The sequence below is a fragment of the Cygnus olor genome, chromosome 1, assembly GCF_009769625.2.
Source record: "Cygnus olor isolate bCygOlo1 chromosome 1, bCygOlo1.pri.v2, whole genome shotgun sequence".
In the NCBI taxonomy this organism is placed as follows: Eukaryota; Metazoa; Chordata; class Aves; order Anseriformes; family Anatidae; genus Cygnus; species Cygnus olor.
Genome location: NC_049169.1, coordinates 205,229,862 through 205,257,069, shown reverse-complemented (window position 1 = coordinate 205,257,069; position 27,208 = coordinate 205,229,862). Strand labels below are relative to the sequence as shown.

General features: G+C 41.9%; 1 protein-coding gene across 12 annotated transcripts in view; it reads right to left on the bottom strand.

Annotated features, from left to right (window-relative positions):
* The window catches only part of TENM4 (teneurin transmembrane protein 4), an 879,437-nt gene that overhangs the window by 122,444 nt on the left and 729,785 nt on the right, over window positions 1-27,208 (bottom strand). For all 12 annotated transcript variants that reach the window (XM_040544436.1, XM_040544433.1, XM_040544442.1 and 9 more), the window contains 2 exons: window positions 23,583-23,783; window positions 5,096-5,281 (listed from right to left, as the gene is read on the bottom strand). In XM_040544436.1, coding sequence (XP_040400370.1) covers window positions 5,096-5,281; window positions 23,583-23,783 — 387 coding nt within the window. The remainder of the gene's footprint in view (window positions 1-5,095; window positions 5,282-23,582; window positions 23,784-27,208) is intronic.

The following is a 27,208-nucleotide window of genomic DNA, read 5'->3' as shown; positions in this document are numbered from 1 at the left end:
CGTCCCTCTCAGTTGTGTCCTGGTACCCTTACGAAAAATTTTCTATTCCAGGTTTGGTCACAGAGACCGACCACCTGGGAGGTCACAGCCCTTGGAAGAAATTTTTTTCTATCCTGGGAGCCTGATGGGCCCATCGAAGCACTATTGTAAGTAAGCGGAGAGGCTGGGGGGATCAGAGCTGACCTGGTGTGGGGCAGCTTTGAGGCTTGGGAAAAGCATCACCAAATCACCCCAGTGTGGTGGTAGCGAGACAGAAAGCACAGCATCAGCATCCTCCTGGATGGTGGCTGAAGCTTGGAAACGTGTATTTTGGATTTTAAAATCCACAGCAGCCCAACCTGCAAACTCGGACAGCAATCGCGGTGTGGATGAAGACAATGGAGGCAGCTGCCAACACCAACCATGTGAGCAATATGTCAGTTATCTTGCACTTAAAAAAATAATGGAGGTCTTCTACGGGAACATTCCACACCTGGAATCCATCCATTTGTACTCCATACCAATGAATACATTTAAATTCCATACAAATGTTCCGCAAATGTATGCAGCAGTACCATGGCTCTTTCTTCTCTAAAAGTGTGCAGTTCTCATCAATGTGCTGTACTTCTGGCACTAACATGTAACTTCATTATCTGCAGACACTCCTTTGGAAAGCCTGTGGGCATGTGGGACAGGATGAGGGACTGTGCTCAGAAGAAAAGCCACTTTTCCAAGGTGTCTGCACCCAAAGGCACTGTACTCAGCTCCATGTCAGCACACACTCCTGGAAGCCCCTCTCCCTTCAGATTCACTTCTGGGGAAGCCCATGTGAGCATTTTTTGGTCTGAAAGTCCTCTTATTTCCTCAGTCTGAGCTGTCAGGGTTAGTTTTGTCTGAAGCACACTGGGGAGGATCACGTGAGAATTCCTCTTGGCCCATAGAGAGGGAGGGAGGGAAGAGAGGGGTGAGAGATGCTGGGGACAGGTCCTTGGGCAGGACTTATTCCTCAGCACACTCTCCTTCATCTTCTGAATATCCTTTTGCCCCTTATCTTCCCCATGGGGTGAAGTGGTTCCATCTGCCCCTCAGGAAGCACTGCTGGGCTGGGCGGGTGCCAGAGCCCTGGCACAGGCTGCCCAGAGAGGGGCTGGGGGCATCTGCTCTGGGGGGACTGAGGGCAGCAAGCACCTTCCCTACACACTTCTGGGCTCATTTTTATGTTGGGCTGCACACAGACCAAACTGCTTTGTGGGTTTAAATAGCACAAGTGACTTGTTAAAAAGAGACCAGAATCCACCTGTAATGTGCTTTGTCTGGATTCCAGCTGCTTGAGCAGAAACGGAGGGGGCACTGATTACAACCCCGGCTATTCAGAACATGTGTGATTATTTACGCAAGAAGACTGATGAAATGCAAGCCTGAAGGGGCAGATTTCTTGAAAATCAGAGTTTTGCTAAGTAAAACAAAAGCAGCTCAGTGGTGCCACAAGCAGAAGGCCATGTGGGATGGGCTGTCTGCCTGTCTGTCTAGGCACTTCTTATTACATACATCACTAGTGGGTGCCAAGACCAGATTTTCAAAAGGAGTTAAGCGTGCAGCTTTTGCAGAGATCAGTGGGAATTAGGCACTGAGGTGCTTTGAAAGGTAGACCTGTGTGCTTTTGGAGAGCTAACTGCTGGCCCCCTAAGGCTCTGGAGAGACCCTGTGGTGTTCAGGTGCAGCAACTGAACTTCAAGTGATGGTTTTGGTCTTGAGTCCTGGCCATTCAAGGATGATGAATATCTCAGCTCCACCTCAACTGTGTACACAGGAAACCCCTTTCTGGCGTTATTTCCAAACAACCCTAAAGAACCAAGGCTTGTGTACTGGTAAAATGTCATACAGAGAGATTCAATCTCAGTGCAAGGCCCGTGTAGGCACAGTGAAATCTCCCTCTGCATCTCTGAGGCAGGATGCACAGCACCTGGAGCACTCTCCAGGCCATACCTTGAAAATCTGAGGCCACAATGTTATAGCCCTGGGCAATTTCTGGAGCTGGTTATTATACCCAGGAAATCTGCTGTGGTGCCACCCATGAATCAAGCCCATAGAGTGGTCGGCCACAGAGCTGATTTGTGATTTGCCTTTTCAGACCGACAATGAGAGGGCTGATTTCACCTTTAAACTCAATGTTCCTGAAACCACCATGATCCTTGGATGTTGCTGGCGTAGACTGGGCTGGAGTGGAGTATGCTGGAGAGCCCATCATAGGAGTCTTGCCTAATCTATCGTCATGATTTTTTTCCCTTTAATATATTGGAGTAAACCAATTGAACCATTCTGCTGGGTTTCAGGCTTCCTGCAGTTATATAATCAACTTTCTGTTCTACTTTTTTGCCTGGATGTGCTAAGTTTGCTGAATTAGGATGATGAATGCATGCTTCTGCATCAATTTCCTTGTTGGGAATTAACTGGGGTTCTTCTAATGAAATCGCTGGATGTGAGCAATCAAGCTAGTATATTTGGTAACATGACTCTTTGTATGAGCAAACCAAATTAATCCACTGGGATCAGAGTTTCCTTGTACACCATAAGAAAGAGCCTCCTATGACCTACAAAACAAAAGGATTTCTTACTCTCAAGCATGCTCGAAAGGAAATGGAAGAAGTGTCCTTTACTGGTAACATCCATTTCTACCATGTTACCTGCACACATGGCAATATTGTTAAAGCATCACTTCAGCAATGGGGTTTTACGCTTGTCAGTGCTAAAGCAAACGGGCCATGACACAGACATATAAGGAATTACTATCAACAGAACAAGTTGCCATGCAGGGAAATCACACAAGGACAAGGGGAATGCTTTCCACATACTTAATGTAATTCCAAGTCAATGTCCTTTCATCTGTGCCAATAGAACTAGCTTATTACTCCTTCTAAAGCTATTCAGTTTTCTTGGATATTTATGACTTTGCCAAATCTCCCTTACATTCTACACATTTGTCAATGAAATATTCTATAGGAAATATGGTTTACTGCTTCAGAGGCATGAGACTATGTACAAATTTGTTGCTGAATCACCATGCAAGAAGATGAGGAGGGAGGGGAAGTGCAAAGAAAGAGAATTGCTCCAGCACTCTACAGTATACTACACAGTATTACAGACTGATTCTGAGACCTGCACTGCAATAGGAAGGTAGCACCACACCAAATGACAGTGTGCACCATTAAAATCTCGATGCTGACTGCATTGCGGTGCTGGCCTTTCCCGTGATAACACGGACTCTTTAGACTTAGAGCGAGGAACACCACAAATAATGGGGTAAATTTAATTACCAGGAAAGATAAAAGCTTGTTCTTTGAAATCAGTCTGGACATATCAGTGGTGTGGAGAAATATCATATACTGAACTAGTGGCATTTTGTTTTTGCAGCAGAACTAATAAAATGGCACTGAGGGAATGAATCAGGCTTTTTGTGCATAAATGTCTTTCACATAAAATTGTTCCCTGGATCTGGGGCCTTTTGCTGAACATTTTTTTTCTTTTAAAACCCTTTCATGAATCTGTGTTACTTTCCAAATCAAAGTGCTTGAACACAAGGCTATAAAACAATATTACAAAAACACAGCATTCCAATTAACACAGGTCTGCTCTCTTTTCATTCTAAAGTCATTTAAGAGAAGTTTTTTTTTTTTTTAATTTCTCTTCCTCATGAAAAGAAATGAAAGCTGCTAGAGATATAGACAAGAATGCAAAAAGAATGTAATGTCTAATGAGACAGAGGAAGTTTTTAGAGCTAGATATTTTTCATTAAGGGATGCATGTGGAGACCATAATGTGGTAGGGTGACATTAGCATAAATAAATGATAAGCAGAATTGAGCCACAGATATGGTTTGTACCATTGCCCTAATGCTGGAATTAAAACATTGTGATCAGGCTTCATTTCCTGTCTGTCTTTGTGTGTGCAAACTCACCTGGTGTTCAAGCAAAACCAGTGGATGTCTACGTGTAACTAAGTTAATAATCCACATGGATAACTGTACTGAATTTTGCCCAGGTATTGCTGGCAGTTAATTTTGATGTAGTGTGATTTATATGTATCACTGCACGATGAAAGCCACATAGAGGTAAATTTTCTTATCTTTAAAAGGAGCTGATTAAAACCAAATGCCTGGAGGAGAATTCTCACTCTGGAACTCTTCTAAAGTCAACTGATTTTTTTTTTCAAGTCCACACAGGCATTATTGACAGCGGAACTGGATTAACTAATTTAGTTTTCCATTAATATGTAATAAATGGTATCTGGGGAGTTTTAATGCTACTGATTTTATAGCATGAGTACGGAATGGAGACTGAAGTACTTGACCGCATGACTGTCAGAAAGAAAGGAAAAGGGGAAGTGCATCAAGGAGTTAAGTGAGATGAAGAGGAAGGTAAACCCAAGCCAGTTCATTAATGATGCTGCAAATTGCTTGACATGGGAAATGCACCTCTTTGCATGATTTCAGTATATTGTTGGTGCCTTAGTACTACTACTAATAGACATGACACCAAGAGCTCAGGGTAAGTGCCAGGTGTGTAAGGAATGCAGAACCAAAGAGAGTGGGCAATGAAATGATTTGAAAGGTAGCAGAGCAGAGAAGGGATACGTAAGACAGTGTTAAATACCAGCCAGAGATCACCTGACTGCAGTTTCCAAGCAAAGTGGTAGAGCAAATAATGGAGTAAATTAACAGAAAAAAAAAAAACTTGAAATCATATGCATGTTTTCAAGAAAGCTGTCAACATAGTAGGGAGAAGTCTTGAAGGCCACGGAAAGACCTTTTGAGAGAGGCAAAGTGAGATGTTCTCAAAACCATCTAGGTGCTGTTTGACAGCTTGTCCCTATGAGAACAAACATCACATAGGTGTACTTCAGGACTGACAATAAAAAATATATATAGCTATGTCATCAGCAAATGAAAGGACATTTTGTCTTGTTCCCACATGAAAATGTATGATGTCAGAACTTGAAATCCAAGAACAAAGGTGCTCATGCTATACTAAGTCACACATATTCAATTAAGCATGCGCCTTTTCTCCTTCCTGATCATCAATTATTCTTTTAAAAGTAGTCGGTTTTTCTTTCTCCCTACCAATAGTGCAGTGCTCTCCGTTCCAGCCCGGGCTGCATTCACACTTGCCATCCCGGCATGTCCCGTGCTCATTGCAGCGTGGGTGACACGCTCGCTGATCACAGGCTGTGCCCATCCATCCCTCCTCGCAGCGGCAGGTGCCTCCGACACAAATGCCATGTCCTCCGCAGTCCGCTGCACAAATCTCTGTGGGAGAGGAGAAAAGAGAGAGGAGGGGATATGGGTGGAGAGAAGGGAGAGGGGGGAAATCCAGAATGTTATTGTTAAGAAAAGCAGCCACACTTCACTACCTTGCCTTACAGGGCAATGAAAGGAATTCCTGGAGCTCATAACACTAATCCTTCCTGACAATAAGAATCTAATAAGTATATTGCGAAAAAGAGACGGACATGGATTGCAGAGGTCTGCTGTGATTGATCCTCCTATTTGCTTTCTAATTCTCTTGCACTCCTCAAGCTTTTGTGATCACCGAATCCAAAGGGTTTGGCTCTTCCAATAAGCAGAACAAAAGTCACATTTAATTAAAATCTGGTTAAGTGTGGAAGCAATGTACTGATAAACTACTGATGCTACAGTTAAGTGCTGGCAAAGCCTGTTTATGGCTTGTTAACCTGCAGTTCTGGGGATGGGATTCATTAAATCCCTTTGCTGTTTAAAATTAATACAGAATATATATATAGAATGGATTTCTCTTGAACTTACGCATCTGATATGTCTTTGTTCTCCTACCACCCCATTAAAAATCCCTTCTTAGGCATTTGGAGATACCTCCATGCTCTTTTTGTGAGCTACATGAGCTGGGGTTTGTAGGATGGTGCTTGTTCCCCGGTCTTATTGGAGTTAATGGAAGCAGGGGGTCAGGGCTGGATATTTTGGTACTTACCTCCTAAAAAAAGAAAGGAGCTAAAGGACATTGGCTTTTCAGAGGTGCTGGCCTTTCCCACCCTCTGTGAGCTCCAGTAAGCATGATGACACAGATACACATGATATTTTGATCCAGCACTAGGCATTTAGCTAAAACCTCGCAAGCCCTTGGCTTGAATTCGGGAGACTGCACTGTATTTCATCTGCACTGTACGTGTCTGTATAAACTGAGTTCTGGAGGAGAGCAGATACCCATGAATCAGGCGTTACGGCACCTGTTACTGCCACTACTACAGAGGACTGATTTCAAGGAAAAATTAAAACCAAATACTGACATAGTGTTATACCGCAGATGAAATGAAATGAATCTATTTCTTCTTCTCCGGGCTCATCACCTGACTGCTCACTCTTGATCTCATATAAAGACTGCACTCTCCTGTTTTCAATCCTAGCGGCAATTCAGAGTATATTTTCTACTATCAGGTGTTCTATCTCTTCTCTGACTTCTGCATCTAAATTGGGTTAAACTTTCCCAAATGTTTTGTATTCGAGCCTTTTGCTTGACTGAGCCATTTATAGATTTGATAGGGTAGGGGCACAGTTCCCTTTAGGGAGAGTGGAGAGAAGATGTGAACAGATGAAATACTGAGCAGGGCTGGGCTTAAAGCCCAGGAATGGGTACCAGGGTACCCTGCAGAGCACATTTTCTCTCCGTTCCCCTACCTGGTGAATATCTCAGGCACTGTCTGCGCCAGCCCATCCCCAGTGCCTCTCTTTGTGCCTCTAAGCATATGAAGTGCAGAATTCAGGCCTCGAGGCTTGCAGTGGAGGGGAGTCTGGTATTATACAAGACATTTACTTCGGGTCACTGGCTGCACATAAAATATTCAGAACTACTCAGCCTGCATTAACATCATACCTGACTGAAAACCTTACTTATGTTTGCTTCAGTATTTTGCTAATTAATACCACTGGTAGCAGGAAGCTTTGGCTGCTCAGGGACTTTTGACACACTCCTGACATGGGGCTGGAACATCCCCTCGACACTGGGAGGAAAGTTTTGCACCAGGCCATAGGAGAGGTCTGCAAGGCCTTCGGTCCCTCACGCTGAAATGGACTGTAAGAGTAATAATGGCAATGCTTTGCACGTCTAGCAAACGCCTCATTTTCCAAATGCAACGTAAACACCATGGTTCCTGCTTACTTCAGCTCAGGGCAGTGGAACTGTTTCCAGTCAAACTCCTTTTGCTGCAGTGGCTCAGATGCCAAATGCTCCTAAATACTTAGTTCTATATACATAAATCTCTAATGAAAGGACTGTGGAGTTCAAATGCAGTTAAGACACTCAGACACTGTCCCATGTACAGTCAAACTTGCTTGGGCAACTTGGGTGTTTAAACCATGGATGTTAAGCAATATGTCTGCAAATACTACTTGCTGCCTAAATATAACTGAATCTGATGTAAGCCTTACTGGAAGTCAGTAGAAGTTACGCTATCAAAAGCATAAGTCATGTCTGCAGAAGGACTCTTGAGTTGCTTTCAGAAATTTTTACTTTGCATCTGGCATAGAGAAATGGATTTTCACCGCTCCTAGATGTGAGGGAGGTAACACCATACTACCATGGCCATTATAAACATCAGGGATGGTGCAATTATCAACTCGCTGGAGGGCTGGAGGCCAGCCGTGTGTGTTTTCTACCCTTCTCCCTAACTGCCAGACAGCACTGCAATGGAGCGTGGGCTGATCAGAGTGATACATGAACACATAGGATGCGTTAGCTAATGTAGCACTAAAGCTGCACTGAAAAAAAAACGAACCCTGATTTTCCTTGGTTGACCTGATGAACAAAGTCTGGGGGAGGATAAAGGAAACAGCAGATAAAAAACTGAAGGCTAGATTTATGGTACAAAATTCCAGCACATTGAGAAGCAATGACTTGAGAAAGTACAGTTCAGGTCTGATGGAATTTAAGCCCAAATCAGAAAAGTATTGCTGTGGTCTCTGGTGCTTCTCGTCAGGATTTCGCTACGGGTTTACTCTAATGTTGGACTGGAGTGACTCCTCTGGTTATTGACTTGCATTCTTTATTCATACATATTGAACTTTACACCTCAGAATCACAGGACCCCTGAGTGGCTGGTGGTGTCGGGCAGGTGTGGGTCCCTGTGGTGCCAGCCCTGCTCCAGCAGGGCCACCCCGAGCAGGGGGCCCAGCCCCACGTCCAGGCGGCTGCTGGAGATCCCCAAGGAGGAGCCCCCAGCCCCTCTCTGGGCAGCCTGTGCCAGGGCTCCGGCACCCGCCCAGCCCAGCAGTGCTTCCTGAGGGGCAGAGGGCACCTCCTGGGCTCCAGGCTGGGCCCGGGGCCTCTGGGCCTGGCCCTGGGCACCCCTGAGCAGAGCCTGGCTCCGGCCTCTCGGCACCTCCCGGCAGTGCTGGTAGCCATGGCTGGCAGCCCCCGGAGCCTCCTCTTGAAAATACTAGATAACATATAATTTTACATGCTCTCAGTTCACCAAGCAATGTAGAGAACACTATATCATTTACTTCTTATCTTCATTATGTCCCAATCCCTAGCTTTGACCTCCAGGCGTACCATTAACATGGGGATACCCCTGGCACTGTCAGGCCCAGAGATGTGCAGGAAAATTTGCATCTTGAAGGCCTCATTCCCCTGTTACTCCAAAAGCCCATGTCAATATCTTAAGTACTTTACTGCTACCTACTTAATATTTTATCTTCAGTATGAGGATATTACTCAGTTTGAGTTGTAGTGGCTATTTTTTGATATTCCACGTTATTCCCATTTTCACAATAAACAAAGCATAAAGTAAAGTGGTAGGTCTACAGGTATATGTGAACTCTGTGACAGGCACAGGACCTCCTAGATATCTTGATATCCAGTCTTGTCTCCTGTCTGTCAGGAAAATGACAGCTCATGGTAGGTCAGATATCTACAGGCAGGTAGTGCAGAAAAAAAAATATCAGGGACAAAAGGAAGCTATTTTGAGTGATATTCAGAAGCCTTCTTAGAGTTATTTAAAGGTGTGAAACCAGGATAATGGAATGACATTCAAAAATGGCGAAGAGATTAAAAAAAAAAAAAAAAGCACTTTCTGAAAGGCAGAATCTCTGTGGAGTCATTCCTATGAAAAGGGATGGAAAACCCACTGGGACATTTACATCTTGACTGAAATATTTCTCAGGCAACGTGCTGCCAAGGCACAGCTTTGCACACGCAGGCCAGGGACACAAAATGCTGCATGCTCGGCAACAACCAGATCGTAGGCTAATCCAGAACTGGGACACTGGGGACATTTGGGGTTTCATCTCCCACACAGCTGAGACCCCAGTCATACCACCGCCCACGCAAGAGAGTGCAAGCTCCAGGCTGTGAACATATAACTCGTATATAATGGATATATAAGGTGGTTTTGCATTCCCAGGCCCTAAAAGCTGTAATAAAGAACCTCAGCTGTGAAAAACACTTGTGAAGGAAACTACTTACGACAGTCTCCTTAAAATGTAGTTTAATTATTTCTGACAGGGAACCGGGGAGCCAGGAACTCTCAACTGTAAATCTTCCATTTAGCTGCCAGTTTAAAGATAGATGGGAACCATACAATATAAATAGCCTTACAACACTCATCCTGCTGTTCGCCTTGGCCCCCTATAACAAGGTGCTCTTAAATGCTCACAGATATCTAATAGGTGATTAAACAGTCGGAGGAGCTTTTACTTTTTTTGGTGGCACTCAAAGAAATGATCAGAATGGATTTCAGATTAAGTTTCCACTTAAATCCAGGTCTTTTCAGGCAGCTCAAGGCTACTGAGGCTAACTTAGAGAAGAGGGCAGGTGAATTGTTGCTCTGTCATTCAGTCCCAGGGACAGAATTTGCCACCTCTGTTCTTAATACAAGCTGTATTTTTGTGGTACATTTCCCAATTCTGTTGTTAAAATTAAGAGGACATGATTAGCTAACATCTGAGCTGTGCGAGCAAATGAGAAGGAAAGCTGTTAATTCTCCTGTTACAGCATTCACAGACTCTGGCCAGCTGTATTATATTGCTCCTGCCTACTTAAGCTTAGTGAGGACACCGTGCTTGTATATAAAAGCACTGCCTGTTAAATATTTTCACACCAGCTGTTCCCAAAAGGTGACTAAATATTTCCTTTCATCTTTAATCTCCTTTGCAGTTTGTACGAATAGATTAGCCATTCTTTATCCTTTCCTGGAGGTGCATTGTGTTTTACTTCATCTTGCCATCCAGCTTTCAAAGCTGCCTACAGTTCCTTGAAGGAAGGGGGCATTCTGAGAAAATCGGGAGTTTTGCAAACTCTGCCCAATTCTAAATGTGGATATGAACCTCACTGTCCTTACAAGGCTCAACCTGCCCATGAACTTCTGTGGGAAATAGCTGGACTTTCAGCAATAACCTGAGCTTTGCTCCCTGACACTTGGACTCACTGGATAGCACTGATGGACTTCAATAGATTCATGGATGTATTGTTTTATCTGAGAATCAATTTCATTTCTATTTTACCGTCTGGGTTTTCACTGGGTTTACTGCCTAGATTTGGTGTCTTCCATTGTCTGGATATCACCCTGCCTTATGTCAGACTTTTATGTGAGGAACAACTGAGCCTAATTTTCCTCTCAGGGTCAAGAAGGAAAGACAGGTGGCTCCGGAGGATGAAATACCTGAAATGTCTTGCATGGACATCTTCCAGAACAAACTGTGCTCAAGATACTGTTGAGTTTCGTGTGGTTCACCTAGGGGAGGCTCAGGTGCTTCACAGAGATTATCCTTAGAAAAGGATAATGCCATTCAGGAATGGTGATAATATGTGAGCTCTGATCTCTCCTTGTTCCAGCAAAATTCTGGTTATTTCTCATGTAAATAATTAAAAAGAAAGTATTTGTCTTCAGTTTCAAGACCTGCTCTATTCCATCACTGCTCACCCCAGCTGGGAACAGGCCTATGAGTCCAGCCTCTTCTGCCTGCTAGTTACTTTTTGTACAAATGGCTTTTCTTTTTTTTTTTTTTTTGTTTTCCTCATTATCCTCTCATGACTGGGGGAGAGACTTCCCTCTGGTCTGTAAAGCTGCCTTAGTATTGCTCAAGCCTCTCTTAAAAATCCTAAACCACCTTGGAAACCTACCAAAATCCTGACGGCAGTCACTGATGTGCCGTAACTTCTGTGTATTGCATTGACCAAAATTCTGTTGTAATTTTATTGTACCTCCATCAGCTTGTCTCTGGCTGTTGTTGCTTGCCTAATGCTTCAGAATCCCAGCTATCTGAGGCCAAGATTATGCTTTTTCTTCTGCATTTGCACTGTGCCAGGTGTAATGAGGTCACAGTCCATTAACAGCACTTCAGAAATAAGAATACTAAAGCAATTACTCATACAAATAAAAACCTTGTACCTGATTTTTTTTTTCTTGCATATCCTGCTAAAAACTGACCCAAATCTGTCCCCTTAGGAGTAAAATGTCTGCTATGTTGTCTTTGATATTTCAGAAGAAAAAAGGGAAAAGAAACCTATCAAACACTAGCCACCGGTGTAATGCTTTGTCCATTGCCCTTTTTTAATTGATATAACGGACATGGTAGCTTCCAACACAGGATGTGGCATAATCCAGAGTTTCATATTATTTTCACATTATATTAAAGAATTGGTTTGAGAAAGAGGGATAATGATGTCAGTTTGTGCTTAAATTACGACAAATCTATTTTTACGTGTTTACCCCTACCCCCAAATCCTAAAATTGGCTTGATAACAGTTTAAAGCTTTCCAGCTTAGAGAACAGCAATGCAGATGAAATTTTTTCTTTAGCATTCATGTGCTGCAGAATCAGAGATTTAGCTGCTTCTGACCTGCCTGCTAAATCCTTTAATAAATATGGATTTAGTGCTAAAATATAAGATCAGGTGAAATTGCTCAGAGCTTCCTGAAAACTGGGGCAGTTCCACTGACCTTCAGCATATTAATGGAAAATTTAATAATTAAAAATCTGTCTTAGCTGGGATTTTCCAGTTTCAAGTTGGCTCATCTGAGGCCATTTCCCACCTCAGCCAGATTTTTCCAGAGAAGAGGCACAGGAGGGAGGCACTGCACAGAGCGAAAAGGCTATGTTTGGTGAAGAGCTAAGCCTTGTTTTCACAACCTGCCTTTGCTTTCGAAGGCAAATTATGGGGAGTTTCTGTGCCTAATATAAAGCATTAATATAAAGATGGAGAAAAACAAAAGGTCTGTAATCAGCATGATTTAGATGGTAGTGAAGTGCTAAATACACGCTTCATAATGAAACGTAATTTCCAGTGTGATGAAATTCTCATTTATGTGATTTGATAACTCTGTGGTGACATATGAACTCCTGTGCTGGAACTGAAGAAGGCACAAAGCTAATTAGCTTTTCAAAATACCCTTTTAAAAACATTGTAAGGAAAGGTTCCAACTAGGTAGCAAGACAAAGCGCAAAAAGAGCAATCTGAATTTTCTGTCCTTGCCACCCCAGTAACAGCATGCCACCCCAGCATGGACTCTTCTGCAAAGCATCCCATCCCAGTAACTACTGGGAACAGTTGTGCAACTTGTGGCAATGTCACTAATTGAAGGTCGTTTGTCTTTTCACTCGGAGATCACGACCTAAAGCAAGGTCTGCATAATTTAATGATGTTATACAAATAAACTGTTTACTTATTATTTTCAAAATATATCAGTTATTGAAGCGATACTAATATATAAGTAGCAATTATTACTTATGTCAATACATTTAAAAGCTGGAAGCAAGGTCTGCATAATTTAATGCCTTTATACAAATAAGATGTTTACTCACTTTCAAAAATATATATAAATTATGTAAGTAATACTAATATATACGTAATTATTATTTATGTCAATGAATATAAAATCTGTTTGTTTTTACGAGTGTAGTTAAACTGCTGGTACTGAGACAACTTCCCACTCCACTTAAGGATCTAAGTGTATTTTACATAGCTCAGAATATACCTGTAAAGTCACAGTTATTTCTTTTCTTCCCACGGATGAAGAAATTGAGATTAAAGGATGCCTTCCAGAGATAAAAAATGAATCCATCAGCTCTACTATCATCCCCCATCGGGGAAAGCACAGACCTGCAGCACTGGCTTTGAAATGGGACTCCGGACACCTGAGCTTCAGCCTGCTGCACCTGAAGCTCTGAAGGAGCATCCTGGAGGACCTGCACTGGGGAATGCATTTCGTGCATTATAACGTGACCCTAATTAGGGTACTGGAGTTGGCCTAAGAGCTGATTCTTGCCAGGCTCTGCAGAAGGAGACCTGAGCACAGCTCTTCAACACAGGGACATCTCTGCACTTGCAGAGGAGACTGGGTTTGCACAAATTAGGTATAAACCACGTGCATGACAGAAGAGGAGAGAGTTTTGACTCTAAGTGGTTGAGCTGGCTTAGCTTGAGGAGAAGGGCTGGTGGAAATCCCTAATAAAAGAAAGCACCCATCCCTGGTCCTCAGCTAGACACAAAAGCTTAACCCCGCTTCAGCTCTTTCCCCCATTTTCCTCTTGGTATTTAGTTCTTTGCTTGCATAAGCAGCTTTGTGTTTAACTGAAAGGTTTCTGCAAATCCCTTTCTAGGTCTCATCTCTCTGGGGACTCGAATCAGGAATCTAGGCAGCTCTGAGCTGCCTAACTTGGAGATGAAAAGTCCCCAGAGCAGCTGCTTACCTAGTGCTGGCAGATCTGGGAGATCTGTCCCATTAGAGCCCTGGAAACCACCTTCAGTCTCTAAAAGGAGCAACAAATGAGTTGGGTACAGTAATTTCCTTCAACTGATATTTGTCTGTGCTCCAAGATCGAGTCTCTCATGCTGTAAACACACAGCACCTAGCACAAGGGGACTCTTGGGAGTTCTTGCTAGAAATAGTAGCAGTAAGAACAGAAGCAGTTGTTAGCAGTCCCCGTGGTAATGGATCAAAGCTCTAACTCAGCCTATGCAGCTGCACAATGTACAGTGCTACAGTTGGCATGTCTTAAAAAAAAAAACACAACAAACTCACTTTGAAGTCCAATTTCAGCTTGCTTCCTTTATTTGCATAAAGGTTTTCCAGCTCCTGTCTGAAATGCTGTTACTCTGTGAGATGAAATTCCATTAAACTGGTCTGCTGCCTTTTATCAGCCTCTGTTTTCTACAATATTTATACCCTATTTTCATCCTTGCCTTAAATGTTAGGGACTGACCATCACATTGTGTCTAAAGCATCTCCTCTATAGCTGAGATTTACTTTTGTATTCCTGTCAATCTTCCCTTTATTTATTATTCTGAACATTATTTTAAACTGCCTCTTGCTGTTGAATAGCAGGACATGAAATGCCAGGTATTGAAGGAGCTTGGAGTCTTGAAGTCTTGGAGCTAAGATTTGTTGAATAAAAATAAATATCCCAAAGTGCAGGATTATGTTTTTCTCTTTGATGTTTAATTGGATCTCTGTGCTTTCTGGGATGTGAGTTAAAGTTTCCCAGAGAAGAATCAATTCCTAGTGTATTAAATGAAGTTCCTAACAAGGATACTTCTCTGGATTGATTTTGATTTCCTCCCTGTGTCTGTAAGGAGGAGATCATTTGACAGTTAAGACTTTTGCTGATGCTTATAGTCATTAAAAAGAACTAATTTCTTTCTCAATTCTATGCAGTTTGGCTTTGTCTAAGTAAATTCAACAGAGCATTTTCAAGTGTGTATGCTGAAGTAATTACAAACTAGATTTGCTTGGGATTTCCTTACCCAGAGCTCGGCATGACTGTACACAGTCCCAACATGGTTTTCTTCCTCTTCAGACAAATTTTTACCAAGGAACTTTGAAATGTCATTGTTATTAATATTTCACCTTGCTTCTTCAGAAAGAGACACAGAACTTGTATAAAGTGTGCTGGGCTGACATATCCAGAGGTTAGATGTGTCTGCCTATCCACGCAAACGGGATGCAGCAGCAGCTGCTGGGAAAGCTTTGTACCCCCTGTGCTCTCAATATACCTCAATGCTGGTCTGGAAGGATCACCTTTACGGAAAAGAAGCAAAGCTCTCTCCAAAACCCTTTCAAATTTCGCCTGCCAAGATCATTACAAAGGTGCTCATGAGTGCAAATTGTGGTGATAGTTTTTAGAGTATGAGCACCTTGGAACTTGGAAGGGGGCAGAAAGGTAAAATGGCATCCACTGTGTCCACTTCAAGCTACTGCATCACAGATTTCTGGCCTTCCACAGCCATTGAGTCACTGTATGATGACCTCTGGTCTTGGGTTATTTTTGCTTTCTCATTTTTTTTTTTAATAATATTCTATTTTACTGACTGCGAGATTATTGCCCCTATTATTCCCCTATTATTTCATCTCAGCCATTGTATGAAACATGACTTCAGAAAGCTAAAAACACCCACTAACCCTTTATGTGAAACTCTAACCAACGTGAGCTCCAGTAGTGCCAGAGTTCAGGATCACAGTGGCAGGAGCTACCCACCAACAGCAGCGTGGAATGGACTTAATGCAAGTGGAGAAACCATGATGAGGTATGTATGACCTTCCCTGACTACACACAAGTATCCATCTTGTTGATATTCCCACAATATTCTGATTAAAAGAGGGAATATTCAGAAGCTGAGGTCCAGACTCACAAACCTGTAACGATGTCTACATGGTTTACTGTGAGTTGCTGACAAATTGATTGGCCAAATTTATTAGACATGATCTATCTTCAGTTCAAAAGCTGCTCGATTGCCCTACTCTACAGAGATATACACTGATCCCTGTGGTTTTACAAGCATCATTTATGTGCTTGTAAATGCGGTGACTATGAGGTTTCAGATTTTCAATTGTCTTGATCAGCTGGCTTTATCTGCAAACAAACATGAAGAACCACGCCACATCACTGTTGCAGGGTAATAGTTTTTCCCCTTGGTGACAGCTGGATTACACTTACTATGCCAAAGAAGTGACTTAATATTGTTTAAAAAAGCAGCAACATCATGACAGATATTCTACTGTAGACAAGAGGCTCAACCGAAACAAGACCCCATACGTGATGTAAGTCCAGAAATTGTCAGGACTCTAAGGCTCCTCCTTTCAAAAGTGAAGAATAAACCAAAATCTGTTCATTAGAGATGTATAGGTTATCAGTGATACAAGCAAATAAGCAAATTGCTTAGCCATCCTCAAAATATGCTGTTTTAACAGTAACCTGTTGTAACCATGGAATGTAACAGCTTGTTGTGTGCTGTGAATCAGTTATTCTTCAAATCATCCAAGTTAACACCAGCCCCACAGTCTGGTGTATCACTGCTGTTTTCAGCCAGGAAAGTCCCCAACACAAAGTGTAATTGAGCCAAACAAAAAGCACTTTTGAGCTCATGGTGTGACTGCTGAAGTCACATTTGGAGATAGGGAGGAATGTCGAACTAAAATTGGCGTGCTGGGAATTAGCCCTAACTGTAGAAAACAAACAGAGAATGGAATAGCCTTCCCGTTGCCCTCTGAGGGGTCCATAGATTGGCACTGGTGCTAGAAGAGCTGAAACGAGAGAAAGAAGCTGTGCTCATCACAGCACGTCTAAGGGCAATGAAGAGCAGGGACTGCTTGTCACACCACTGGACCTACACTGTTCTAAGCCTGAGACGTGACCTAACCAGACCAAACGTTTTGTGATCCGATGGCCGGAGACAGACGGGTGATATCACCACTTCCTGGTTTTGGCCCAGTTTGAAACGAAAGCTAGAACACAAGTTTTCAGTTCCTTCAATCTCTCCCTTGGTCCCTGTATTTGACCAAGACTGCTGCAAACAGAAAAGTGGCTAAAAACAGAAAGGTGGCTAAACTAAGCTCCTAAACAGATTCCAAAGATGAGACAAGCTTAGTGGATCTCTGGTTGGCCAGAGGAATGCGCTAAGCCTGTTTCTCTACTATCAGATTGCAAATAGGAATTCATATTTGAAACGTAAGTTGAACTTTCTATCTTATTGGGAACTTTCCCCCCTCTTTACTGTGTTCTTTTAATCTTCTTACCAGAAGGATATTTGGACTTTCGAAGAATTGGACTCCCAGCAAAAATAACTATAGCATGTCTCAACTACTGCCATTTTTATTTTTTTTCCACCACACAGGGGTCTCTACACATTTTCAATAACCAAAGGGAAAGGGAGTAAAAGGGTATTCAAATGAAAGCCTTCCTGAATACTTTTATTTCATATGTTTTGGCTGGTTTTAGTCTTTTATTGCATCTTTAATAAAAAGCCTAGAAGACTTTAAAGGGAGAGTTGATCTTGGGAATGGGTAGGCTGAAATCTGTGCTCACAACCCAGACGCCATCAAACACTTTATGTTATGCAATGATAAGTTTCTTGTTAACACTTTTGATTCTCTGGATTCCCTTATTCCTACACAATTCACAAAGCAGCTATCTGCTCAGCAGAGCCTCTGATAGCCTTGTGTAACAGCTCCGGGCTGCACATACTTTATTCCCTCGGAGAGAAAACTTCTCCGCACACAAATAAAATGGGGAAGATCACAAGTTCACAAATCAGCATGTTACGGTTCTGCAAAGCTGAGGATGAAATCTCTGCTGGTACAAAACATTTCCTGGCCTTCAATGACTGCTAAGGGACCAAGTAAGGCTTTGGGGAGTAGGTTTGCAATTTCAGTACTGAACCAGGTCTGATTGTGATGGTATCTTGTGAAGTCTACCTCTGAAGCCCATGTGCTCCCAAAATTTCGGTTGCTCCAGATTGTTTCTCGCTGTACTGTAGGAGTGGTGAGAACAAGCTCCAAGCTGAAGGAAGATTATTCACAGTGGAATACAGGCTGCTCCCTATATCTATTTCTTAAACCATTAGGATCAAAAATATACAGATGCTTATCAATTTCACATGTTGTACCCTGAGATTTAGTTCTTTTTTCTTCCCTGTGTGTTTTAAATAGAAGAAAAAGACAAAGCACTTACTTCCTAGGCATTAAAGGGGGAACTGCCCTAGCCTGTAGTGAGGTACCAGCCTGTATTATGCAACAGCTGATGCAACACCCATCTTTTACAGAGACATTCTTATCCCTCTATGAAGAAAATGATGGTCTAAAGGAGGAATTATGTGAACATTTTCCGGGGATGGACTTTTATCTTGGTGGCCTTGGGCATGACATGAATTTAACATGAGACTTTGTTTTGTAAGGTTGACACCAATAAGCCCAAGGAAATCATTTTTTTTTTCACACATGTTGTGTTAACCCTGGTGCTGTTTGACCAACGGGATATGACATTGTCTGGTAAGATATATGAGAGCTGTGTTTCTGTGTGCACGTGTGATAATCTGCACAATTCCAGATGAAAAAGACATCGGAAAATAAAGGTGCATTTGCTGTGGCTTTCCCCTTTAAAAGTTCATTCCTTTTGGTCTTATCTACTAATTGGAATACAGAAAATATGTCTGTTTCAATGAACTGCACAACTTTGTGGTGGGGAACTCTGTTGGGTGCTCTCTGAAAGAATTTCTCCAGTGTTAATTTACACAATCCAACTGGTACTAAGAAAATCAGCCATTACCATTAGCTGATAGAGAATCCTAAATCTAATCATTGGTGGTGAATGGACATTAATTAATCTATACTCCTGCAAACCAACAGGAGCTTGTCTGTTGACTTCAATATGCTGTGCAATAACTTACAAGAATATGTTTTCCCTGCAATGAGAAATCATGGGTACTCGTGCCATGCTAATTTTATTCTTAATCCAACTTTCCAGTCTATCAAAAGCAATAAAGCCATCTAGGACTGCTTTTCAGCTGGTGGATAAATACCTGGTCTTTTGCTTACCCTATGGACACCCACACTATTTCCCCACTGTGCAAGGAGGCCAGCTTTATCTAGGCATATCTGCAAAAACTGTGATGATTGCATTGCAGTTTGAGGCCCCCCTACTCTGTTTTAACTGACCACATAGTCAAAGAGGTGATTTCCTATTTTGTTTATGCTGTATCTCACAGTTTTGTAAATGTCTCTCTCCAGAAGAATCTGATCATAATGCCTGCTGAGACTTCTACAGTTATTAGGCAGAACTGAGGATCTCTCAAAAGCTGAAACCCAGACGGCTCCAAAGTAACACGAATTACCCAAATACGGAGGCAGCTGAATCGATGAGGACTCAATTAAGCTCTCTTTCAAGGATTTCCACTTAACTACAATCTGAACAGCCCTCTGCAGATGTTTCTCTTCTCTAGGGCAACTGTCCCGCTAAATTGGCAATGTCATGGGAAATCTAAAGGCAGGAGGGGATGACATGAAACTTGGCTTCATCCAGAAACATTTTTTTCTGGCCACCAAAGACATTTATAACATTATCAATGACAGTACGTGTGGCCAGGATGAACGCCTAACATTTTGGTAGTTATCACCAGGGGTGAAATTTATAAATCTTAACCGAGTGCCATAGATCTTGGAAACAAATTCAGAGGATCTGGAAGCTGGGGCTGAGACCCTGTAGCTCTGACCTGTAGACTACTGCACGGTGGACATACCATTAAGAAATGCTGAGGAGATGGAGGGTTGGAAACTCTGTTCTTATCCCAAACTATAGGCACTCTGTGCTATAGAAAGATACCCAGGTGACGTTAATACTCAGGTCATGAAATCCCTGTCCTAAACTTTGGCATCCCTTTGGATTGGACCAGCCTGTTCATTCGTTACTTTGAGATGAGGACTGCCTGTAGCATTTGCACTGACCTGGTACTTGGGATGCTCTCCCAAGAAATGCGAGAGCAGGTCCAATGCTTTCTCTGAGTGGGAAGACACCTGCTGTATATACCACAGCAAAACTTCAGGGCCTTATGGTGGCTTTCCAGTAGACTGCTCTAGACATGGGGATGTTTCAGAAGCTGAGAAGAGGCTCTGTGCAACACTGCATCAAAGCTAGAAAATCTGTATTTGCTTAAGATGAATCATAAATGCCTAAATATCTTCGTGAGTGTAGACCTAACAAGGGCTGGCAACAAATCACTGGGAAGTCTTATTTCCTCCATGTTGCAGAGGGAGTAAAGGGCCATCATTAACTCAAATGGTGTATCCTCAGAAAACACTGCTACCAGTCCAAGGGGTGAGAGAAGCTATGGATAGGATCAAACTTCTAGATTTCGTGAGATATGACCACACAAGCTCAGTCTCAATCTCTGGCCAGGCATGCTCTCTTAGCCTTTTCAAAATGTGAAGTAAAACATCATAACTCATAACTTCTATAGGAGTCCCAGTAATCCTAGTTCCAGTTGCTAACTCTCATCATTAAATGTCCAGCCTACGATTTTGTGTCTACCCTGACAACTCAGAACCAAGTAATATTCTTATTACTGCTCTTCTCCAGTCTAGTTTTAAAGATTTCAAGTATCGTACTGGATGTCAACTGTGCATGAAGTGAGTCACTACAAACGAGTGACTGAGAAAGAATCTTTATCTGTATGCAGGTCAATGTACAACCATTGTCAACTGCCCAGAAAAAAATCTGTATCCTTATTACATTGATGTAATATACTTTGTATTATCATTTTTCAGATGATTCTAGTGGGTATTGTGCATGCCAAGATGACAACTGTCAAATAAAGGACAGTGAAAATCATTGCTTTAAATTTGAGGAAAGTGAAGGACATCAGATAACTCCTTTACGAATGATTTTGGATCCAAACATAACACTATTTTGAAGGGCCTGAGACCGTATGGATCCATCTGTGTGATCCCTTTGGGACACTCCGCATTCCCCAAATGCAGAGAACCTGATTCACCTGTTCATTTCACTGCACTCAGCAAATACATCTTACGGTATGTGTTTTGTTGCCTCTTGATTAGCCAGAAGCATTTGGTCCAGTTGAAATCGGTCAAGAGTGAGACTCACTCTTAATATCACCTATTAAGTTGTGTTTCATGCTACAGCACAGGCCATTTCCTTCTTCCTGCTACACTCAGACAATAAGAGGTTAAGAGAGCTGCCTTATAATGGCTTCATTAGCTGCCATGCTTGGGGAATGAAGTCCTTTGCTAGGGCTCATTAAGAGGTGAAGGGAGATAGCATGGCAAAAACTGGGGATATAGAGGATCTGTAATGGTAGACTCTGGAGAAAAGGGGTTAGGATGAGTGGTTCCTTAATTATCCTTCTTGTGCTAAGCATTGCCTTGGACTTTTTAGCTGAACTGGGACCTTTTTGTATTTGCTTTTATGGCAGTACTAGGATGCAACAGGGAAGAGATTTCATTCTCTCCAGGGAGAACTCAAAATACCCTTTTTTCTTCTGTGTACAGGTCATCATTGGACTCATCTCTCCACCTTTCGTTAAAAGACTCTCTTTATAGTAGGTGATCTACCAAAAAAGAACTGCATACTGAGGGGAAAGGGACCCAGAGAAACTGTCCCTTGTATGAAAGAGTGAAGCATGTTTAAGAGAAACATTTCCAGAGTGAAAAATCTGTGGTACTATGGCTATACTGGCAGTGGGTACGCACAGAAGGCTAAAAAAAAACCAACAAAACAAAACAGGCACATCATTACTTCTTCACTGGCACTTAACATAGTCCTAACTGCTTTGCTGAGCTGATGATGATTTATACAAGTACTTACGTATTTCACTTAATAATTTCTCTGTTCTATTTGTTCCTATTTTAGAGGACAATAAAAATCTGGCGCCTTTAGTCTCTTCTAGAGAACCCCCTACTGCCCCCACTGGGCACAGTGTTGCTATGTGTACTAACACATTTGCTCACTCTATTTTAATCATGCAAGAAGAGTACCACACATCCTGTGAGTAAATCTGTCTTTCAAATCAAGTCATCAATTCAGCGGAAAGGTCCGGGTTAGAAATGGAAGTTTACAAATCACCTTAGCTGTGATTTTAGCTGTGAGGCACAATAACCTGAATGTTACAAGCAGCTTGGTGAGGAAAAAGGTCTTGGCATGATGCTCAAGTTTGTCTCAAATAACCTCACACTGCCAAAGAAAGTTTGCACTAGATGGATTTATAAAAGCAGTATAAGGAAAGCTTATAAATCATCTGTACACGACCCTGCAGGTTAACAAAGGGAAAGCGAATTCTGTTTGCGTGTAGAAATGAACAGTTTTCTAAATCCATCCCTGCAATCCCCAAACCTCCACATAAACTCAGAATAATGACTCAATTATGAACCATGCTACAAAATCACTAGAAATACACTACCACCTTCCCCTTTTCCATGGTCTTATAAATGAACTCACTAAGTACGGAATTGAAGACATTAATGTGGGGAAAAGAAAAAGTCTGACACCAAATTTATCCTCCTATCAACGTGTGATTGCTTCCCTCTCTACATCTGGCAAAGTTTTGATCAGCCTAGTGTTAGCCCCAGGCAAGGAGGCCTCCTCTTTTGCTGTGTTCTTCAGCCTAGTTAATTTTACCATATGACAAGCTTCCTACCATCTAACCTGAATGATTATTGTACAAAGGCATTTCTTTTCCTACCCTTTATAAGAGCTTATTCAGTTTGCCCCATCCTTGCAAGTTACTCACTTGTAAGTGATGTAAAATACTTGTAAGCAGTTAACCTGTTTTTTCTTATACATTATAGTAATTCCTCAGTGAAAATGTTGTTTGCACATTTTTTCTACTGCATCCAGTTTCATAATAGTCTTTTTTTGTCACTTTGCTGAAAATTCATTCCATTTCATTGCCTATACAGAACTGCCCTGGATTTTTGGCCTAGTTCCATCCCAGCTATTTAAGGTAAAGAAGCTGTTTTTGCTGTGGTCTCTTATTTGTGAGCATGGTATACAGAACAAAAGCCAAAAGACTAATGTCCCATAGGCTCTGACTATTTAATGTATTATAGTATTTCTCAGTGTGGCATCTAAAAGCTAACTGCACTTGGAAGAAAAGGCTTCTGAACAGTTTTTCTTTAGCCTCCATTTCAGATACCTGATACAGATTTCGAGTGAGATGTCCATTTAGCTAAGGAATGAAGGAAGATTAAAGTTCTAGACTCTACATAAAATTGCCCATAAAAATCTGTCTTCTTGGTAGGTGCTTGTAGTATTCAATGATTCTACTCAGTTAACTTATTTTTCACTTGATATGGGACAGTGCTTACAGTTTTCTAGTACGAGCCTTTTGTGACACTCATCTTCCTCTAGCTGAGTCTAGAAAATCACAGCATTTAAACTCTGAAGGGAAATGAGACTTGAAGAACTGTCACCTCTTTTTCTTGTTTACAGCAACCTAAAGAATATTTAGCCTTCTCCTAAAAATCAAAACAGACCCTTCGGTGGCTACTGGGATTCATCAAGAACTAACACCAGAACAAGCAGTTATATGTAGACCATCAATTACACTCATAGCTATATAATGAACAATAGCAAGCCTAGGTGGCTTTAATGGGGTTATTTATTATATTGCTCTATGCTCGGCTATAGAAGCAGAATTATTTATGTAGGTGAGCTATGGCATTTCTGCTTCCAGTCATGCCCTACATGTGCTTTACTGGAACACATTTGTAGCGCTAGTTTTGCAGATCGAAGTCTGAATATTTTACAAAGTTTAAGTAAACCAAAAAACAACAAGAAGTCACTGCTGATGTTACCGATTGAGCAATCGTGTCCAGTCCAGTTGGGATCGCAGCTGCAGAGTCCAGTGTCGGGCAGGAAGGTCCCATGGCCAGAGCATTGGTCCAGACAAGTGGCTCGTGGGGTCTCACAGTTTGTCCCTCCCCAGCCAACCGAACAGTGGCATTCTCCGCGCACACACACGCCTCGTCCCGAGCAGGTAGGATCCATGCAATCCACTACAGGCAAGAAGGAAGAGGAAGGAGAAACAGGAAATAAATAAGAATTTCAGGAAAAAAAAAAAAAGCTATTGGATTGCCATCTACACAGGCTCATTTATACAGTATCTCAAGGCTCCAGCCATAATGCAAAGCCCTGATGTGCACAAAACAGATGCTTCAAGACGATACTGTCCCCAAAATGGAGTGAGACCTAAAACACATGAAAAACAGAGAAAAAAATACATGATGAAATTCATTCTTTTAGTCAGGCCTACAGTAATAAATGACCTTTCCTGTAAGAACAGGCTCATATCAATTAAGATTAGGATAAGAATAATATCGTCTTGTACACATACTGCGTCTCCATTTATTCTATTAGAATAACCAAAATTACCTTTACTAATGAAATCAAAGCTGAGCTCTAGTTTTCTGAGAGAGAAATTCTGCATAAAGACTCAGCAGAAGTTTACGTCCCGATTCAGCAAAACACATGCTTAAATTGAAGAATGTGCTGAAATCTATGCAGGTTTCACAGACACATGAATTTTGTGTTAAACGTATATTTTTTTTTTTCGAAGTAAGGATTAAAACCAAATTATGATTTATTGGATATTGGTATTATTGTGTTTTTTATTTTTGATTTGTGTATTCGCTTTTAAATGGCTTCTGCTTTTAAAGAGGAGGCACTTTTAAAACAACGTTGGAGACCATCCAGTTGGGTTTGTGGCACAGTAACGTGCACTGAAGGACCAAATGCCCTGCTGTGTGATTCCTGAGCTGTGGGTTTTGTAGGCACCCATCAGCTCCTCTACCCACGGCAGAATTTCACCCAGCAATAGCAAAACATGCAACGCACCAGACACCCTCCGAAAAAAGAACCGGAGGAGCTGATCAGCTATTTATATACAAAAGGATATAGGACAGCCTAGAGAAATTCTTCCCGTCTCTTGAAATGGTGTGTGGCAGTGCCCTGGGGATCAGTGACAAGTGTCAGTCTGGCTCAGCAGCCAGGGGAAAGCTGTCCAGCTCCTCGCCCTAATACAGAAGAGCAGAACACGGCCACCACACATACACACACACACAGCGGGTTTGCAGTTTGTTTTTTTTCCCTGCAAGAGCTAATAAGAATCCCGATGACCTGTTTAAGATCCAGAAACCTTATAAAGGAACACAACAGCTGCTCTGATAATTCCCTGGATCCTCAAAACCTTCTCTCTCTGACAAGTAATGGCTCAGCAATTACTATCCCAAGGCATGTGAGAGCGTTTTCAGTTTTCTTTGATTCCTGGAGCCCTGCTCGTAGCTGGAACAATCCTTGAAAATTGTAAGAGGCTGAAAAGGATGAGTCTATAAATCTCCTTCACTGTTAGTGAGCTGGGAGCTAGGTGCCAATTTTAGCAGGAGACCCTTGGAGCCCTGGCCCTGTTCTTTCTCAGCAGTAATAAGTAGGAAAAGGACCGAGGAACAGACTAGCAGTCGCGTAGGTTCTCAGCAGATGGTTTGAACGTGGAGAACAAAGATCACAGGCTAACTGACAAGAGGCTACCTCCAGGCAATTAATCATCCCCTCTGAAGGTCAATTGGGAAAAAGGTGAGTTTTACAGGGGGCTCCATCACAGGAGGCAGACAATCTGCTATCTCAGCTCGAACACAGACGATTATAGGAGGGGAATGTGCATGTCAGAACCCCCCATTTATCATAATCCCAAGGCCATTTTTCATGTTGAAATGAGCCCTTTCAGAAAATGTCACACACAATGGCTACTTTAATCTCAGCCTCGCTAGCTGTATCTCTTTAGGCTTTCTGCACCATTGCAAGGGCCTTGGGACGGGATTAGGGGCTTCTGCTTTCTTCTTAATCAATTGCTTAGTGGATTTGGAGTACAATGGTATGTTTTTAGGGAGTTCTGCTTGACAAATTTGGCTGCTCAGGAGAGAAGCTGCCGAGAGGAGCAGAGATGGGGAGTGGGGCAGGAGGGCAGAGCTGACAAAATCTAGCATACTTAGAAAACGAAAAAAAAAAAAAGTTTTACATATATCTGTGTTGCTGCTTGGAAAATGTCCCAAATGGTCTAATTCCTGGTTCGAAAATGCCCCATTTATAGTTCAACCTTGTGCAGAACCTTTGCCAGAGAGATAAATCAGGCAGCAAGCAAGGCTAGTGCCTCTTCTACACTTTTCCCCAATCTGCTTCATGCTTCATTGGTCACACGAGTTATTAGGCTTATTCAGTACCCAAAAAGTAACTTCTCATTTTTCACTGCTTAAATTTGCTCCCTTCCCTTTAATGTCTCACTGGCTTAGCCCGTGCCTTGTAAAATATGTCCCAATAAACTAAGGAAGGAGAAAAGTAAAACTCATGTAAGATTGGTGGCCGATGTTTTATAAACATTGCTGAGCTTCTACGGGGGAAAAGAAAAGACAGAAGAAACACTGGAATGAAAACCCATTATAAACAGCGAGTAAGCAGTGAAGCTACAAGAACTAAGAAATAATAAAAAGTAATCAATACCAGATGGTCATTCTTAGAAGAGAAATTGAAAAGTAAAAACAATTTAAAAACTAGTATATATCAACTTTTTTTTTAACTAGATTTAAAGATATAAATGCATAAATATATACATGTCCTGAAGATTTCCCACATGGCATATTTCTGACTTACCTCCCCTATTCACAACACAATACAAATTATGCCTTGAATATGAAAAACAAATGCATAGCTGTAAAATCCTAAACAGCTCATAAGGAAAATCATGTTCTCTTTGCTCTTCATTCTTTTTCAAGTTCTTACCTAGTGGGATTGAAGCTGTCCCCTGCTACAGTGAGCATAAAACAACTGAGAGGAGTCTGGCTTTTCTGCTTTAAATGTGACCAGGGAAAAGAGGCTCCTGTTAGAAAAAGGGCAAATCTTTCTCTGATTTACACACATTAAACACACCTAGCTGAAGGCAAAATAAGGATCTTTTAATTTCTGTTTAATCAGTGAAGATACCTAGAAAATATGAGGTCTACAGAGATGCTTTAAAGGTACTTCAGTAGTCACGGTCTTTGGGTTTTGCATGCCCCATGGCTTCATTGAATTGTGCCTTCTTAAGCCAAAGCCTTCTCAAGATATGGCTTACAGTTACGGAGCTGATATGTTCTTCATCTCCAACACTACAGACACTGAAACCATGTTACGTCACAGATGTCCCACTCCAATGCATTTGATGCATCAAAAGAATTGCTGGATTAGATGCCATTTAAATGTCAGTTCAGCCTGTTTCCATTGTCCATAAAATAAAAGCCATTCCAGATAAATCTTTATCCCATATGCACGAAGACAACCACAAATTAATTCAAGACATAGTGAATCTGGTACATCTATCAAATAGATGTCTTAAGTCTAGCACATGGTGCAGAGGCCTTATATCTGCACTTGTAGAAGCATAATTTAGCCATAA